Source organism: Scomber scombrus, chromosome 12, assembly GCF_963691925.1.
Source record: "Scomber scombrus chromosome 12, fScoSco1.1, whole genome shotgun sequence".
Classification (NCBI taxonomy): domain Eukaryota; kingdom Metazoa; phylum Chordata; class Actinopteri; order Scombriformes; family Scombridae; genus Scomber; species Scomber scombrus.
This window is the reverse complement of record NC_084981.1, coordinates 402252-421500: the sequence shown is the minus strand read 5'-3', so window position 1 is coordinate 421500 and position 19249 is coordinate 402252. Positions and strand designations below refer to the sequence as shown.

Below are 19249 nucleotides of genomic sequence, written 5' to 3'. Positions count from 1 at the left end.
ACCCGTCCTTGTAGGGAGATTGGGAGACGAGACCATCTTTCTAAGTCAGTTTCCACCCGATTCAAATGCCCTGGAAATTCTTATTAGTAATGGAGGAGAGGGAGGGGAAGATGTCTATGCCCAAGTATTTAAAGCTCCTAATCACTGGTACCTGCGTTGGCAATGTGGATGGGTCGAGGGATGAGTTAAGGGGCATCAGCGACGACTTGGTCCAATTTATTTTATAACCCGAGAGTGTGCAGCTTGACAGGTTTTTATAAACCCAGTCTGATCATGGTGTACCAATGTAGTCATGTCAGTCTCAATCCGTGAAGCCACTACCTTAGTGTAGTTTTTAATTTCTGAATTCAAAAGTGACAGGGGCCTGTAGTTGTTGCAAAGAGTGGGGTCTTTGTTTTGTTTGGGGAGAATTAAGTTACATTTTTGTTGTATCGATATTTTGGTTCCTGGCTTCAGAGAAGGATGATTGTTGTTGGTGCTCTAAAAAAGTAAGCCTTGATTCAAGATCATCTATTCTGGCCAGCCATTCCCTACTAAGATGTGAAGCGAAAGCTATTGTGGTGTTCCTGATAAAACCTTTCAGAGCGTACCAAAAAATTCAAGGGTCGTTCACAGAACCAATATTCTCAGTCACAAAACTGCTCTCTTCTGAAGTAGGCACAATATTCGTCATTTTTAAGCAGTGTTGTGTTAAAATGCCAGGGTGTAGCGTGTTTGTTAGAGTAAGTTTGACTAATACTACTCTATGGTCGAATAATGGACTGGGAGACAGCACTGCATTATGTAATTCGGAGACCACAGTAGAGGTTAGGATGTAGTCTATGTGCGAGTAGGTCTTGTGTCTATTAGAGTAGAAGCTGTATTGTTTGGCTGTAGGGTAAATAGCACGGAATACTAAGCTAAAATCTGCTATGAATTGGGACAATGAGGCTGATAGACAGCTCTGAGAATGAGAGCAGTGGCCCGAGGAGCCTGTGCGGTCCAGAACTGGATTTAGTATTGCATTCATATCTGCGCCCATAATTACATCAAAGTCCTGCATTTCAGACAAGTTGGTGAAAAAATTAGGTTCGAATTGGTTAGGTGCATATACCGAAATAAACACTATTTTACGGCCAGTAATAATAGATTTTATGTATGACATGCGGCCGTCTTCAGTGCCAGAACTATCGAGGATGGTTATGGATAGAGAGTGTTTCAAAACAATTAACGAGCCACGTGTTTTAGAGTCGGTGGAAGCCGATGCAGCGACATAATACTGTCTGTTGGCGAATCGTTGAACATCCAACGCTTTAAGATGGGACTCCTCAATAAATGCAATGTCAATATGGTTTCTGCGGAGAAGGTCTAAGCAGGCTGCACGTTTGACTGGGTCGTTCAATCCATTTGTGTTCCAGCTTGCTAATGTAGAGTTGTCATGAAAAAATTATAAAATTAGGCTGGGCAGAATGAGGTGTACTAGTATTCAGCAAAATCACAGTATGTAGGCCTGCACTGCGAACACATTCAGAAATAATTATGACTGTACAATAACAACTGTAATAAGAAGATCCAACCCATCCCAATGCCCTGTCGCCACTAACCCCAAAACTCACACTGGAAGACAAGTGAGTTGAAAAGTAAACATCAAAAGAAAAAAAATTCCCCAAGAGAACACCCCCCCCCCCCCCCCCCCCCAAAAAAAAAAAAAAACATCAGACCCCTAGAAAGTGATTGTTTTGTTTTTGCGATAAATAATATAACTGAACCGCCACTGAATGTTGAAACAAATCCTGTTAACAGTTATATATTTTTAATTTTTAATTTTTCTTTATTATTTATCTTTTATTTATTGTTCCAACAGCTCAGGTCGATTGACTAACAGAAAATACCTGTTTTTGTGTAGCATACATGTGTATGTTATTTTGTTAAAACATCTAGTCGGGGGCAACACCACATATAAACACCAAAAACGATCGGTTTTCTATCGCTTATTTGCCTGTCACGTCTTATTCTAGTAAGTGAACCAACAGCTTTTACCTGCTGAGATCTCACAGTCAAAAGTAGGAGATGAGGAAAGGAGCAGGGGAGATTGACCTCAGGTCTGTACACTGAAAGCCTGAAGTAGGAGGAGCGGGGAATCTAGTGCAATTAATTTGTACGGTAGCCTAATGATGCAAAAATTAAAATCAGTCACACTAAAAGTAAATAAGTTCATGTACAGTGCATCCGGAAAATATTCACACCCCTTCACTTTTCCCACATTTGGTTGAAATGGATTAAATACTTTTTTTTTTCTCATCAATCTACACACCATACCCCATAATGACAAAGCGAACAAGATTTTTTAGACATTTTTGCAAATGTATTGAAAATAAACTGAAATATCGCATGAACATAAATTTGCTATGACACTCAAAATTGAGCTCAGGTGCATCCTGTTTCCACTGATCATCCTTGAGATGTTTTTACAACTTGATCGGAGTCCACCTCGTAAATTGTTTGGACATGATTTGGAAAGGCACACACCTGTCTATATAAGGTCCCACTGTTGACAGAACATGTCAGAGCAGAAACCAAGCCATGAAGTCAAAGGAATTGTTTGTAGACCTCTGAGACAGGATTGTATCGAGGCACAGATCTGGGAAAGAGTACAAAAAAATGTGTGCAGCATTGAAGGTCCTGAAGAGCACAGTGGTCTAAGGCCATCATTCGTAAATGGAAGAAGTTTGGAACCACCAGGACTCTTCCTAGAGCTGTGCACCCAGCCAAACTGAGCAATCGGGGGAGAAGGGCCTTGGTCAGGGATGTGACCAAGAACCCGATGGTCAGCTTTCCTCTGTGGAGATGGGAGAACCTTCCAGAAAGACAACCATCTCTGCAGCACTCCACCAATCAGGCCTTTATGGTAGAGTGACCAGACGGAAGCTGTCTACTCGATAGAAGACACATGACAGCCCACTTGGAGTTTGCCAGAAGGCACCTGAATCTCAGACCATGAGAAACAAGATTCTCTGGTCTGATGAAACCAAGATTGAACTCTTTGGCCTGAATGCCAAGTGTCATGTCTGGAGGAAACCAGGCACCTTTCATCACCTGGCTAATACCATCCCTACGGTGAAGCATGGTGGTGGCAGCATCATTCTGAGGGGATGTTTTTCAGTGGCAGGAACTGGGAGACTAGTCAGCATCGAGGGAAAGATGAACAGAGCAAAGTACAGAGAGATCCTTGACGAAAACCTGCTCCAGAGTGCTGAGGACCTCAGACTGGGGTGAAGGTTTACCTTCCAAGAGGACAACGACCCTAAGCACATAGCCAAGACAACGAAGAAGTGGCTTCGGGACAAGTCTGTGAATGTCCTTGACTGGCCCAGCCAGAGCCCAGACTTGAACCCAATTGATCATCTCTGGGAACACCTGAAAATAGCTGTGCAGCAACGCTCCCCATCTAACCTGACAGAGCTTAAGAGGATCTGCAGAGAAGAATGGGAGAAATACCCCAAATACAGGTGTACCAAGCTTGTAGCTTCATACGCAAGAAGACTTCAGGCTGTAATCACTGCCAAGGGGGCCTCAACAAAGTACTAAAGGGTCTGAATACTTATGTACATGCGTTATTTCAGTTTTTTATTTTTAATAAACTTGCAAAAATGTCTAAAAAAAAACTTTTTCGCTTTGTCATTATGGGGTATTGTGTGTAGATTGATGAGGGGAAAAAAAGAATTCAACCCATTTTGGAATAAGGCTGTAACATGACAAAATGTGGGGAAAGTGAAGGGTTTGAATACTTTCCGGATGCACTGTATTTGCTTTAGATGGCACTGATGTTAAATGCAATAAATACAATAAATGGGTTTAGTTTTGATTTGAAAAAGGAATGTCCAGGAATAAAACCTGTTCATATTCAGAGACATGTTTTTTTTGTCCTTTTTCTAATTTTTGCTATTGCTATTTAATAAAGCAAAATAATTTATTGGATTAATCGATAGCTGCAGCCCTAATTCCCACCACTAGGTGAGGCCCCTGACTAGTAACATACTGTTAGTGACTCACTGATGTCTTTTTAGAAAATAGGTTTGTTCATATATAGTCTACTGTTAGTATGTCCTGGAGATAGACCTAAACAAACATTTATCAGACCATCACAGGTTTAAGGAGTTACAGGGAAATTTTCAACTGTACAATGTTAATGTTGTTATTTAAATGAATATATTCTTCTCAACCCTAACCGTCTTTTAATTATTCAGGTTTGCAAGGCATAGCCCTATGCATTAGCCTGCAGAGTGAAGGGTTTGTAGTGGTAACTTGGCTCCAAAAACAAAAAAGAGCAGAGGAGGGCAGAAGAGAAAGGAGCCTGGCTCCCTCAATCATCAAGAAGTGTCATTTTCTTCTCTCCAGTGCGCTTTTGAAATCCTACTAGTGTCTCAAAGATGCAATGATAATTTTCCATATGAATCCTCAAGCAAATATGTTTTGTCAAAATCATATATGAAATTACTCATAATCTGCTATGTGTAGTGATGATAGAAATGTTCTTATGGTCACATAACTTGTGCTGTATTTAATGAAGAATTTAAGTATGAAAGTATGATTAAAGTACTCCATGGGAGCCTGTCACTACCTCCCATGGTAGATGAGTTATGCCCATTGTCTCCTCCATAGGCGTTACAGCGGGACCCACCCACTTTCTCAAATGATAAGTTTAAGATAACCTCACTTTTACCATGTCAATAATATATATGTATATCAGCCTATCCACTCAGTACTGTTTTCAGAGTGCTGTGTCAGTGCTTCATTATCAGTGTTGGGCACGTTACTTTGAAAAAGTAATTCATTATAGTTACTCATTACTTCTCCCAAAAAGTAACTGAGTTACATCCATGTCAAAGTAATTAATTACCAGGAAAAGTAACTATTACGTAAAATTGTTCAAATATGTCAAATGACTTGGCTGCCCCAATTAACAACAACTGGCCCAAAACACATTCAAAATTAAATTATGCTTAAGAAATCTACTAAAAAGAAGTAAATAATATATTTGTACATGTAGCAATTGAGTTTTATTCCTCAAAAAGCAATAACAATATAAACTTCTCTTAATAACTATGAACATTTCTACTGGAAATGAATAAATAAATGAAAAGGTCTTGTGGGGTGGGGGTTGGTCTAATAAGCAGCAACACAGAGCTATCAGGATGCTTTGCTCACACACGCTGCTTTGACAGTCACATAAACACACACACGCACGCAGTCACCTTCTACAGCGCACTCTTGCTCCCTCGCTCCAGATTCCAGGAGATTGTGACTCATTTGCGTCCTACTCTGTCTTTGGTTATGCCCCAAAGTGCAGCCAGTCTTTGGCAGGGAGACAGAGAGAGAAAAGCGCCTGTTCGGGCGAAAACCGCTTCAGTGAGGTCTGAAGAAGTAACGCCGCTTTTTTTTTGTTGCCAGTAACGGTAACGGCGTTGTTAGGGGGAAACAGTAATTCATTTGATTACTCGTTACTGAAAAAAGTAACGCTGTTCATTTATAACGCCTTTATGCCCATCACTTTTCATTATCAAATGCATTCTGGTTAGTTATTGAGAGAATGTCCAGATCAATGAAATTTCATTCCACTTTTTCACTGCTGCCTTACACCCAGGCAGATTCTCACACTGTGCTCGCACACACGCTTGTGTGTACATGGGCATCAGATGCTTCCGATGCCCATGCGAGGTGCTTGTTATCCTGCTAGCAAGTAGATATTCTGCCATTTGCTCTGCAATGTGGTATGTAACTTTGGAAGTGTATTCCTTTTCTCTTTTAACACTTTGTTGATTGGAATATATTCCTTCAGTTACATAGTCATGATGGAAAGACACTACTTTACCCTGAAAGGTGATTGGCTTCTTGAAGGGTTTTCTCCTTAGTTGTAAATTTCAGGAATTTTACAACAATAGATCCTTGTTGAATTTAGGGGGTTTAGCTAACTGGTATATAGCTAATCTTTACAGCCATCTGTGATTTTACACCGGAAATCCGATGCATGCTAAAGTTGATTAGTAAAGCTTCCTCTTTCATCTAAAAGGCAAATATAAAAATGAATCCAATAATATGGGGGACTGGTTTTGTAGATGGTGTGCAGGCTATTCTCTGTGGACGTGGTGATGGTTTTACTGGAGCACCCAGAGAGGAGGACGGAGGAGTGTGAGGACCTGGAGCTCGCCCGCTTCCTGCCACACAAGTTCCTGATCCAGAGTCTGCTGTTTGCTCGGCGGATGGACCACTCCCCCACTGTCCAAGGCCATGCCCTTGCTTGTCTGGCCCAGTGTCTGGAACTATCTTCCTTCAATGCCACCCGGGCCGTCCACAACCTCTTCTCCACCAGTAAGAAAACAAACACACACACACATATACACACACTGGACCTGAGTTTGAGCATCCAAGCATTTTTTCCTGTCACTTAAGAACTTCCCTAGAGTTAAGTTCTTATAACATGTTCACAGTATTTGTCAGTTAGAGAAGAAACACGTTTACTGCAACAATCATATAAACACTCCATGAATACATTGCTGCTTTCTTATAGTACTTATTAGATTCCACTAAAGTAACTTTTCCACTCTGTGTTTAGCTGGAACCCAGACCATGTTGGAAGGTGAAACCACAGAAGGTACAGTCCTTTGTCTCACTGGCTTTGTTCATGCTACCACTGCTCCCTCTCTTCATTTGTTCTCTAGCTCACTTGCCACAACCGTTCTCTCTGTCTTGGTCAGTTCAGAATTGCATTCTTACGTACTGCCCACATACTGTTATACTACAGCCAGGGCTGCCTTAACCTAATGTTAGGCCCCGGGGCTGAGAGGTTTTGTAGGCCCTCTATCCCCTCGATTTATAAAGTCTCATTTTTATAAAGTGTAATATCTAGGTAATCTACATCCAGTGGCGGCTGGTGACAAAAATGTTTGGGCGCAGTTTGATGATTGGTGGTCCTAGGGTTAGTGTCAAACAAACCGTAGCACCACTTCATACCTGGCAGAAAAAATAAAATAAGAAAGGAAAACCAATCTAAAAATAACACAACACACTATAATGTTCCCTGGTTTGTCCCAGTATAGTATCTCTGACCCACAGAGAGAGGAATAAAAAATTATAATTAGACATGATAAAATGCCCATTTCACTCACATCACCTAAAGATACCAGCAGTTAAAGCAGAGTTACCAATAAGGTAATATGCTTAAAAACAGACACCCCCACCTATATTTAGGGCCCGAGCGGCGACTGCAAGTCGCCTGGCGAAAGCCCTATTGAAATTGTAATGTTTATTATCCCGTCTAAAAACCCACCTTTTCAAACTTTCATACTCACTTTAATTTGTCATCCATCCTGCAGTTTTCTGATTGTATTTGTTTTTTATTGCACTTACATGTGTCCCTTTTGGCTCTTTTAATTGTTTTTTATCTGTATTGTAAGGCGACCTTGAGTGCCCTGAAAGGCGCCTTAAAAATAAAATGTATTATTATTATTATTATTATTATTATTATTATTATTATTATTATTATTATTATTATTATTATTATTATTCTTCCGACATTTCGTGCCCCAATTTCGCCCCTTTCCCAAATGCGAAAATGCTTATACTTTTGCACGGACGTCCGGCCTCATCCGAAATTCGATATTTTTGGGTGGTCGCACATGGTCGACGCAGAATGGCGGAATAGCGCCCCCTACAAAGTCCAAAAATGCCCATAGGGAATTTTGCTAACTTTGTCCTATGCTCACAAAATTCGGTACACATATGTATTATACCCACATATGCAAAAAAGCCTCTTGACCTCATGACCTCAACCCAACAGGAAGTCGCCCATTTTGGTTTTGATTTTTCCCGCCTAAAATTAACTCCTCCCACAGCGTTCGCCTGATCAAGTTCAAATTAGGTACGCAACATCTCCAGACCTAGCTGAGCTTAAGTTGATCTCTGCGCATCCGTAGGTCAAAGGGCGTGTCTGCCAGGGCTCAACTAACTTTGGCGTGCTCGCCATGTACATACGAGTGGCTCTCACGCCCACATACTTCATCCAATCAGCTTCAAACTTGCTGGACATGATGATGGCTCCGCCCTGAATGTCCCGATATATTAACTTCCCACGTAACTCATAGCGCCCCCCGGTGGTAACAGGAAGTTAACTAAGATTCATTAAAATTACATACTTTGCCCCATCAACTTAGAACCAGTTGGTGAAGCTACATTATGAAGACTGTGAAGCTACGAGTAATGGCGTCCGTGTGGCGATGCGGCGACCATCAATTCCTCGCCATGAAAATACGTTTGGCTTTTTGATGGCTTTATTGAACTCGTATCATCATGAAAATTGGTACACAGGTCCAGGGTGCCGACCTCAACGTCTCCATTCGCTCATAGGCGATCTCACTCGTGTCGCCCCCTAGTGGAAACAGGAAGTGCCATATTTTACATCATCATTGTGCGATTTCCACAAAACTTCACATGTGTAATCACTGTCCCACCCTGAACGCAACCGCTTGTGTTTTGTTACACTCTACTGCCCCCTGGTGGATGAACCATCAACCTCTCATAACTCCTTCATGCTTTGTCCAATTCACTCCAAACTTCACATGACTGATGAGTGGCCGCCCTGAACACACCAGACCACACCAGACCATATGTGTAACTACCTGTGACTGCCCCCTACTGGATGAACGAAACATTGCATTTTTGGCCTCCTTCCAGGTTTTTTCTCACTTTCTGCTTCACGCCACAGCCCCGCCATGCCTCAGGCCCCGCGGTGGCATGGGTGAGCGAGGGCCCGCCATCGCCGCTTGCGGCTTTAATTTAGTTATTGTGTCTTCAGTCCTGATTTCACTGTAATCTGTTAGTTGTTGCAATACCTAAACATGACAATAGATGGCGCATTAAGCACTATACACTGCTGTGATTAAGCATAACTTATTTAATTTATTTTAATAATGAAATGTACCCAAATCAACTGTAATAGTCAAAATTACTTCCATAATTTCTTATCCTACATTTATGCATTTTAGTTTTTTTAGTTTTTTACACTTCATAGTTATGTCTTTTATAAAGAATATTAATAAGAGGAATGCAGCTACTACCTGATCTTTTATATGTCCTGTTGGAGCTGCTGGATGCAGCCGCTGACTGAATCTATGTTCCTCTTCTGGAGCTTGGCATAGCGGAGGTCCACATGTGGCCAGATGTGGCCAGCTGCAGAAAGAGCTCAGCAATGCTAAGTCTGCTAAAAAGAACTTAGCTTCATAGACATTTTCCACTTAATGTCACTCAATCATAGAGGGACACACCCCAAAACTAATTATAGACATTCTGATAGGTAAGCCCACGGGCCATTGGCTATGGGGCCACGTGGGTCACCCCTAATTTAGTTCAATCAGCAGCCACATAACGTGCGATTAGAGTGATTGACAGAAAACCTGACAAGTTACAAAACAATATGACCTTTTCAGCTCATCATGACCCTGAACATGGGAGGCCCCTGAACTTCGGAGGCCCCTGGGTTTCAGTCCAGGTAAACCCTTGCATAAAGTGGCCTTGGCTACAGCAGAAACGAGTCCACAACCGGTACTTGCTACTGCACAGTATAACATTAAAAGTGAAATAAATTAAAAGGAGAGAAGAAAACACAGAGCTGATATGAAACCAGAGGTGAGTAAACTGGCAGCTATGCTTACAGTTACTGCAGCTGTGAGTTAGTCTAGGACCCCCTCGAAGACGTCTCCTCTCAGTGGTCTGAAGAGCACAATACCAGCACCTGTGAGCTACCAGCCCTGTTGTTGTAGATGGCGTTTAAGAACAAATAGTAACAAGCATAGCTGCAGCCTCTCATGTTTACAATCAGCTCAGAAGAAAGAAAAAAGAGGGAAACAAAGATCCCCAAAACATATCCGTGACCATACTCAGCAGTATGTACTACCTAGTAGGGGTGTGCATCTCTCCAATATAAGACGATCCGATACGTATCCAGATACATGGGGTTCAATCCGAGTCAGGAACGATACATTTTAAAATGGAACGATTCGGTAGGATTTGATATGATTCGATTTGGTAGGATTTGATGAGATATGATACAATCTGATACCTTATTTTTTTTTTAAGTAGTCATTTTTATATTTTACATAAAAAATGAATATAAGTCAATCCTATAAATGTGGCATTGCTTACCTTCAAATAGATATATTTGATCAAAGACCAAGATCAAGTTGTTGTTTTTTTGTTTTTTTTTACATGTATGAGTTCAGAACCATGTCACTGTGTTTATTACTGTAATACATTGCTTGTTCAGAACTTTGCAAAGCCCCTCTGACAATGAAAACAAAGTTAATATTCAATCTTCATTATTGGCACACATTAAAGCCAAAGAAACGCGTAAAGGATGTGAAATAAATAAAACATTTAGAGAGGGTTCTGTGTAAGCTCAGATCACAGAATCAGCTGCTGAGGTAGAAAAGTATAACTGTACGTTCAGACCAAAAGCGGACAGTAAGCCAAAGCCGCCCTGTCTGCCCCACTAAAGTCTCTTTTGTCGTCTTTGTCGCCCTTTCGTTCTTGCTTCTTAATTTAAAGGGGCTGCACGTCACTCACATAAAAAGCCCGCCGTGCAACAACTGCTGTAGCACAGCTCATTCATTTACCAGGATTGACATGGATGAGAGAGGGATCATTGCTTTTGGTGCTTTATACTGTAGGTATGATAAGTCTGATATGTTGATAAGTCTGCAGCCTGTGAGATGCAGCACAGAGCGTTTATTAAATCAGCTGATGACACCAGGCTGCTGCAGTATATCCACACACACACCTCTACACTCATCAGACTGGTTGTTAAAAAGTAACTCGCATTGCTTGTCAAATGCGCCGTTATAATAGCAATCTCTAAAGTGACAGCGCTTCTGGATATTAGAGGGAATGGGAGACACTCACCACACTCATTAACAGATTAATACAGATGTTTTAACTACAGGTGCATATACTTTTATTGTTGATAAAATCCCTAAGTGGCAGCGGAGCGTCTTTCCTCCAGAAGCAGACGTGGTTCTGAGACCAATTCTCCACAAAAACACCATAAACTCAGTCTGTGCTGCATGTTTTGATGTCTCCTCCCGTCAGGTCACCGTGCATGCAGCGGCACCACACAGATAGGGCTGTCGGCATTGCGGACCGTCTGCGAAGCAAAACCTACTACAACTTCATTAAAAAAGTTAAGCTTCAAGCTGTCGCAACACATTAAATATTATACAGTACATTACAATATGCAAAGTGTTTGCCGTATGCAAGGACGAATGAATGAACACAACTGGCTGCAACTTTTATGGCGGGTAAAGCAAGCATGCAATATTTTCTCTCCTTTATTACAAACATATGACACATTTGATAGGAACCCAAGTTACGCGGGTTGTTTCGCTGGTACTCACTTGACCAAGGGACGTCAGCAGATCTAGCTATTCCCATTGGTTATTGCATGGCTATCCTCTTTGTGCGCTCTGACGCGTCATAAAATGTTAAAACATTTTAAACTTTTTTTTCTCCGCCTTGTCCACTCGATCCGCTTTTGCAGCTTTCTCCGCCTTTTCCGCCTGGCTCCCGGCTCCCAATAGAAAGTGAATGACTTCTGCATGCCAATTGGAAGATTGGCGGTTCGATTCCCGGCTCCTCCAGTCTACATGTCGATGTGTCCTTGGGCAAGACACTTAACCCCTAGTTGCTCCCGTTGCTGTGCCAACGGTGTATGAATGCGAGTGAATGGTTAGTTTCCTCCTGATGTGCAGGTTGGCACCCTGCGTGGTAGCTGCCTGCCATCAGTGTATGAATGTGTGTGAATGAGTTGTAGTGTAAAGCGCTTTGAGTGGTCGAAAAGACTAGAAAGGCGCTATATAAGTACAGTCCATTTACCATTTACCATTTGTACGCTTTGTACGCTTTTGGTCTGAACGCACAGTAATAATACAAAAAAGACATTAGACTTTAAAAAGACATCCCTTGTGTCATTTTGTAATGTCATCAGTGCTGAGCCAACATAAGAGAGTTAAGGAAAAATCTGTATCCAGCCTGACATTTCCAGTTAAACTTCTGCAAAATGTGCAAATACCATTTTAATTTTGGAAACACAGTCTGGTCTGTAAATACTGAAACTTCACAGTAACTAGTGTTTGAAATACTTCCTATCAACACACTGAATCACCACCTGCCTATGAACCCTTCTGCTTTTCTTTTTATTTCTCCGTAAAAGGTGCAGCATTAACATCAATAATCAATTTTCTTCAACCGTAAATGCAGCTGGAGTGCTGTAGTTCGTTGTAGTTCATAGTGTGGATGCTCACTGCTGTTTACAGGACGTTGTAGTTCATAGTGTGGATGCTCACATCGTTGTTATAGTTTGTGCTGTCTTACACTCTGATCAACACATCAACACCCGTGTCTGAACTCTTCTGCTTTTCTCCGTACAATGTACAACAGTAATATCAATAATTACATTTCTTCAGCAGTAAATGCAGCTGGAGCACGCAGCGCATGCCTGACACCGCTGTTTACAGGACGTTATAGTTCATAGTGTGGATGCTCACATCGTTATTATAGTTTGTGCCGTTTTACACTCCTTACATATTGCAGTGGTTTTATATAGTGTTCCGTTCTTCTTGTAAAATCCAAATCTCTTCCAAACTTTGGACTTCAGACTTGAAGGTGCATTATGTCTTTCCCTTGCAAGCAGAGCGCTATTTTAACGTCCAGAGGTCTGTGTACTGATGGACTCACATCTTTTAAATCAAAACTGATTTTTACGGGCGCGCAGGTGGTCGAGTGGTTAGAGTGCATGCCGTATACGCAGCCAACCCCGGTTCAAATCCCGATTGGAGGTCCTTTGCTGCATGTCACAACCCCCTCTGTCTCCCATGTTTCCTGTCGGTCTACTGCTAAATAAAGGCGTCTATGCCGACAAAATCTTCAAAAAAAACAAACAAATTCAAATCAGTAATTTGTTACACCCCTAGTGCCTAGTACATGAACAATTAAGTTTGCCATTACCGGCTGACTGATCACACTCAATTATACTCAAGCAAGACAGTCACATGTGATTGCATCACATGACAGAAGGCCGGTCTCACCCGGCTAGGTTCCTCACATCTCCGAAAATTATCTGAAATGTCCAAACATTTCTTATTTGGATAAACTGAAGACATATTGGGAATCTAAATGATTACTCTCCCACCTGAAAAAAACAAAAACTTAAAGTGAAATATTAACAGCTTTTAATTTGGCTCATATTCTATGCCATTATGCAGTCTGAAGAGACGCAATGCATTTTAGGGCAGCTGAGCTCTTTTTTTTTTAAATGCCAAAACTCTGAAAGTTATACCTAAGTTGGAATAAACCAGTATTTCAGCTCAATTGGACTGGGCTGGCACCAGCAGTTTCAGCAGCAAAACCTAACTAAATAAAACCAAAACTAACCGTGTGAATAGATATGACTAGTGGTTAAATTTGATATTTGCTTAAGGTAAATTATACAAGGCCTAAAATCTGACCCAGCTTTCAGTGGTAGCTCTTTGAACTTTGATACCTAGGCTTGTTTCATTGTAGTTCATATTGTTTGAAGTGGTGGTGTTTGATAGATGTGACTATGTGCTTCAGGAAGTCTTAGTTCCCAGCAGACTCAGAAAACCTACCGCACTCTACCATTCAGGACTGTGGAGATCAGCAGCACTGACAGCTCAGGCTGTGACGGTGAGTCATTAAAATCATTTTTTTCACATGCGATGGGTGTTGGGCAGCATTTTGTAAATTGAAGAAAGTACCTTTCAAGTACACTGGACTTTTTATGTATGCACTCAAAGTTTGAGATGAACTTAAGGAGATTTAAGTCATTATCTTATATTTTCAATACAGCAAAAGAGAACCTGGCTCTTCTTTTGCGGCGTGTGCAAGACTCCAAGACTAACGTGAGAAAATCGTCACTACAGGTACTTGAAACTACCAGACAGCTTAATATTTTAAATCCAAAGGATAATACATGGAATGAGTGAACATTCACAGTACATACTGTATGTTATGCAGTGCGCTTGTGGTGAACAAAGAGATAAAAGGATAACATTTAACCTCTTTGCTCTTCTGTCCCTCTTCAGGCCCTAAAGGGTCTCCTGAAGCATGATGTGATCCCTATGAACTGGGAGAACCTGGCTATGCTGTCTGAGCGCTGCAGAGACCCAGCTGTGTCTGTGAAAAAAAAAGCACTGCAGTGTGTGGGAGAGCTGCTCGCTGTGAGTCTTTAAAAAAATATTTTTAAGATTCTTTTCTGGCATAGACACCTTTTATTGACAGTAATGAGACAGGAAATCATGGGAGAGAAGAAGTGGGACATGCAGCAAAGGTCCGCCTGCCGGGACTTGAACCGGGGTCCGCTGCGTATGTGGCATGTGCTCTTAACCACTTGACCACCTACATGCCACTGTGAGTCTTAACCAGGCGGGTAGCTCCCGGTCTGAAAAGCGAAGCCAATGCAGAAGTGCCTTTTCATGGCTAGCAGGGGTCGACTCCACTGGTTGCAAAAAGAAGTCCAATTGTAGGAAAATGACACTACTTCTCGCTTGATTTATTATCGCAGTAAACAGTTTTCTAATGAGTTTATGGTCTCTATTGTTAGTTGTTTTTTTTCATTACAGCATAATGTTCATTCTATAAATTGTGGTCTTACTTAAAGTAAAATAGACAATAAAGCAGTGTATGCTTTAGGGTGTAGCTACACTGTGATTGGCAATCGTTGCCATAGCGACCATGTTGATTACATAATGTAACCATGGCTAAAAATTTAGTTCAGTGGTTGGTTGTACTAAAACACCCTCTAAGTGGTTGATTGTTCAGTATTCCTATCAAGTATATTTTGTTTTAAAGGTGAAAATTAGCATTAGCATCATCACAGTTGACCATAGACTGTAAATGCACTGTGCTAACCAAGCTAGCAGCCTAGCACCAGTTAGCTCCATCCTCTTGTCCTAATATGGTCAGTTCAGCTCCAAACATCCAAGATGTCAGTAGTCAAATCGAAGATGGTGACAGTCAGATCGCTTCATACATTTTTTTTTTTTATAGTCTGTGGTCTCAACCAACAGCTCAGAGAGAGAGAGAGAGAGAGAGAGAGAGAGAGAGAGAGAGAGAGAGAGAGAGAGAGAGAGAGAGAGCTCAAACACTAACAATAAACATCAGAAACAGTGTAGGGTTAGTGTCAGTATTTATTGTATTTATTTATATTTTTTCTCTTGCTGCCTAAAGTAACAGTTTCATTCTAATTCTACCACCAGGCTAAACCAGAATGCAGTATGGTGCAGAAGGCGTGGCTGCATGGTGTTTTGCCAGCTGTGGTGGACACTGAAAATTCAGTTCAGGAGAAGGCCCTGGAGGCTCTAGACCAGGTCTTGCTCAGCCAAGTCAAACTATACTCTGCCAGCCGCCACCTGGATGCCAATCAGAGGCTGACCTGGGACCTGCTTGGCCTGCTCTGCAACGAGTGCCAAGGCCTCAGGTTGGACCAACTTCATTTAGTCCAGTTTGTGTGCAAATTTAGTAAGCCATGTTAACCATCAACAAGTGATAAGGTACATAAGGTGGTGCGATTGGTCTAATAAGCTGCAACACAGAGCTATAAGGACGTTGTGCTCTCATACGCACTGCATTGATAGTCACTCAAACACACACACACACGCAGTCACTCTGTAGCGCGCGCTCTTGCTCACTCGCTCCAGATTCCGGGAGATTGTATCTCATTTGCAGGCGTCAGGGAGCCGCTGTCAATATGCAGGACACTCCCGGAACATCCGGGAGAGTTTGGAGACAGTAAAATTTCTGTCAACAGTTTTCACTCACTCGTCATTGTATTCAACAGTGAAACCGAAATTAACCCACACTGGAGATTTGAATGAAGCTGGTGCTTCTTCAAACTTTTGTCTCTCAACTTGCCTCTTTGTTTTCTTTACTCTGTTTGAGTTGCACTTTGAACCCGGCTTCAGTTACAACAGTGTGAGAGGGGGTGGGTGGAGGCACAACAGTGATTGGACATTAACGCACGGGGAGGGCTTTTCACCTGCCTGGACAGGCACACACACACCACCACACACACACACACACACAGTGGCCTGTAAAGCATCAATGCAAAATGAATTGCAAAACCGAAAGCCTGCGGTCCATAAGCAGAGCGGGCTGAAAAGTTCAATATTTTACCGTTGCATCCCTAGTTCATTCATGTGTCCCTGCCAGTGTGCTTTTGCACATCTGCTGCTGTCAGTCGGTGAAGTTTGGTCTATAAATACTGAAACATCACAGCAATTAGTGTCCTGAGATACTTCTGAACAACACACTGAATCAGCACCTGCCTGTGAACTCTTCTGGGGTTTGAGAACCAATCAGCCAGGATGGTGTCTGATGGAGTGTCTGATAGCTGTCAATCACTGCTCACGCAGCCCCCTCCCCCTTCCTCCTCAGCTCGGGAGAGCGGCTTCAGGAGCGTAGAGAAAGTAATGGTGCAGCAACAACAATCAGCAGGACAAGTATGTATCATGTATTACCGATTCATGCGCCATGTTGTTTACCTGGCCTCCTCAGTCGCGTGCAGGTCGCGTGCACATACATGGTCGCGTGCCGTCGCGTGCACGTCAGCCTCCTCTGGGGGACGGACTTTGGAGAGGGAGGGGGAGGGATCTGAAGTTGTACTTCTTCAAATTTGATGCTAAGTCCTCAAAGTTACCAACTGCAGCTTTAAATTAATCTCCAACAATTTCCATAATCAATCATTTTGAGTAGATTTTAAGAAGAACATTTCCAAATTCTCTGATTCCAGAATATTTTAAGATAAGATGAGATAAGAAAATCCTTTTATTATTTCCACAGCGGTGAAATTTACAGAATTACAGAAATAAAGTGAACAGCAAAAATAGAAAGCACATCAATTAGAAAATAAATAACAATAAATAATAAGCAAGTCAACGAGCAATCCGGTTTATTTAGTCCTCTGAAGTGAACTGAATAACTTTGGGTTGTGGGCTGTTGGTGGGAACAATGCAAACATTTGAAGACATGGTATTGGACTTTGGGAAATACTGATCAAACAACTAATAGATTGATCAAGAAAATAATCAAAAGAATAATTAATAATGAAAATAATCATTAGCTGGAGCCTACAGCAAGCAATTCTGCACACTTATATCTTCATTGGAAGACATACATTTGCTAGATTTAACAAAAACAAAAACCCATTTTTCATTCATTATAAGTGCCTTCAACATTAGATAATCTGTTAGCACCACAGCTACAGCAGGTGCTCTCTGCTGTCTCACGCTCAGCCTGTATTAACATCTGCTTGCTACTGCTGTGGAAGATGCTACTTTACAACACCGAGCAACTGATTGCGCCATTAGCAAAAAACGCTCCTCCGTGTAAGCACGGCGAATGCCCGCAGGTCCTCGTATATTTAATTTCATGATATCCACACAAACTACACATCAAAACTGATTCCAGCAGTAACTCGCTGACCAAAACTCGCGGAATAAACCGTCAAAGAAAAATCCAAACAAACTTCTCATTGTAAATTTACAACTACAAATTATGTCATACCTTCACTGTTTTTATGGTTAAGGTTGTGTCTGGTCACATAATATTCCTAGTAACAGCTACTCCAATGTCTCTGGATCATTTTGAGTTGATTCAAGCCAGTTTTCATGTATTTACATGGCATGGGGGATGAATTGCAGATAGTCTGCCTCGTCGTCCCCAATGCCAACACAGTCTTTGTCTCCATCTAGGGGTTGAACTGTGCTAATGTGACAGATTTATCCAACTGCACTACTTTCTAGAGGGCGTGGACTTTCATTGGAGGGGTCAATCGTCCAAATTGACCAATGGGTTACCGAGATATTGATGCTCTTCATGAAAATATTGCTTGGATTAGTTGATTAAACATATCTCTACTAAAATCTCTCTAACTTTGCAGTGCTTTTCTTTATTAGCATGAGACTTGGAACAGATAATGTTCAGATGTAATACTAATGTTTCTAGAGTTTTTTGGCTACAGCAGCATAATTCAGAAGGTTTTATTCACTCTAAAAGTGTAAATATTTGTCAGGCGAAAATTAAATATTTCATTTATGCTGTGTTCAATCTTCATTTAGTCTGACCCAGTAACACATATGCTGATGCTTTCACCTCTTCATGTATATCACAAGTGTTACCTTTATTATGATACCAATATTATTCATATAGATCTTGTAGTTGCAGAGATATACTATATTGGGTATGTCATTTTCGAGCAGGACCCTGAGCCAGAGGGCTAGGGAGGAAGAGTTTTTCGGCTTTTGAGTCACAAAAGGAAAAACATTGAAGCAACTGAGAGTGACAAGGATATGGGAGTCAGAAGTACTGTCAAACAGAAGCTTCTGAGCTTCAAAGCTGACTAGCTTTAGCTGCTTGATAATGAGCTAATTATTAGAATAAGATGTGTTAGAGTTGGGAGATGCCTAAAACATACAGTACAGTAGCTCTCTAGGAGCAGGGTTGGTGACCACTGGTTTACTGCAACCACTGCCTGTAAAACATGGCATATAGTAAGACTCTCCACCTTCTGCTGCAACTGGGTACAAGAGAAAATCTACATTTTCTGACAGTTGCACTACACATCCCTTGTCTTCTACATGAATGTATTTTTAATAGGTTAAATATGGAACATAATCTGAATGTCAGCAATAAATATAAAAGTAATTATGTTTACACCATACCCCTGCTGTTGCTGATATAGTTTTCCCGGTTCTCCAGCCAATATTTCAGCCGGGCCTTCACCATCTGGTCCACACAAAACAAGTTTACACAAACGTTCATCACCAACTTGATCTCTCACACGGAGGCTGATCATGCTGCAGGGGCCTGGCTGCTGCTCTCCAAGGTTGTCGCTTCATCCCCCAGACTGCCTTACAGCAAGATCTTGGATGCCTGGGACAGCATGGTCAGGTGAGACTAGCAATATTTATTTACAGCACTAACGTTCAGCTTTCATGCATTTATTGTTTAATGATCCAGAGAAACTGTTTTTTTTTCTCTTTCAGTTCAAAGGACATAAGTGTGACAACCTGCTGTCATATCCTGTGTGTAATGGGAGACATTGCTACTCATCTGAATGAAGATACCAAGTACAGGATAGTTGGTGAGTAATGAAAAAATTCACAGGATTACTCTGGAACCGCCTGCTTTAATCTTCCTCTCTCTG

The 19249-nt window shown here is 41.5% G+C and overlaps 1 protein-coding gene across 2 annotated transcripts in view; it reads left to right on the top strand.

Moving 5' to 3' along the window:
• Nucleotides 1-19249, top strand: part of ncapd3 (non-SMC condensin II complex, subunit D3) — a 66129-nt gene that overhangs the window by 14331 nt on the left and 32549 nt on the right. For both annotated transcript variants that reach the window (XM_062430254.1, XM_062430253.1), the window contains exons 11-18: nucleotides 6096-6348; nucleotides 6593-6631; nucleotides 13639-13731; nucleotides 13894-13967; nucleotides 14130-14264; nucleotides 15303-15523; nucleotides 18802-18993; nucleotides 19089-19186. In XM_062430254.1, coding sequence (XP_062286238.1) covers nucleotides 6096-6348; nucleotides 6593-6631; nucleotides 13639-13731; nucleotides 13894-13967; nucleotides 14130-14264; nucleotides 15303-15523; nucleotides 18802-18993; nucleotides 19089-19186 — 1105 coding nt within the window. The remainder of the gene's footprint in view (nucleotides 1-6095; nucleotides 6349-6592; nucleotides 6632-13638; nucleotides 13732-13893; nucleotides 13968-14129; nucleotides 14265-15302; nucleotides 15524-18801; nucleotides 18994-19088; nucleotides 19187-19249) is intronic.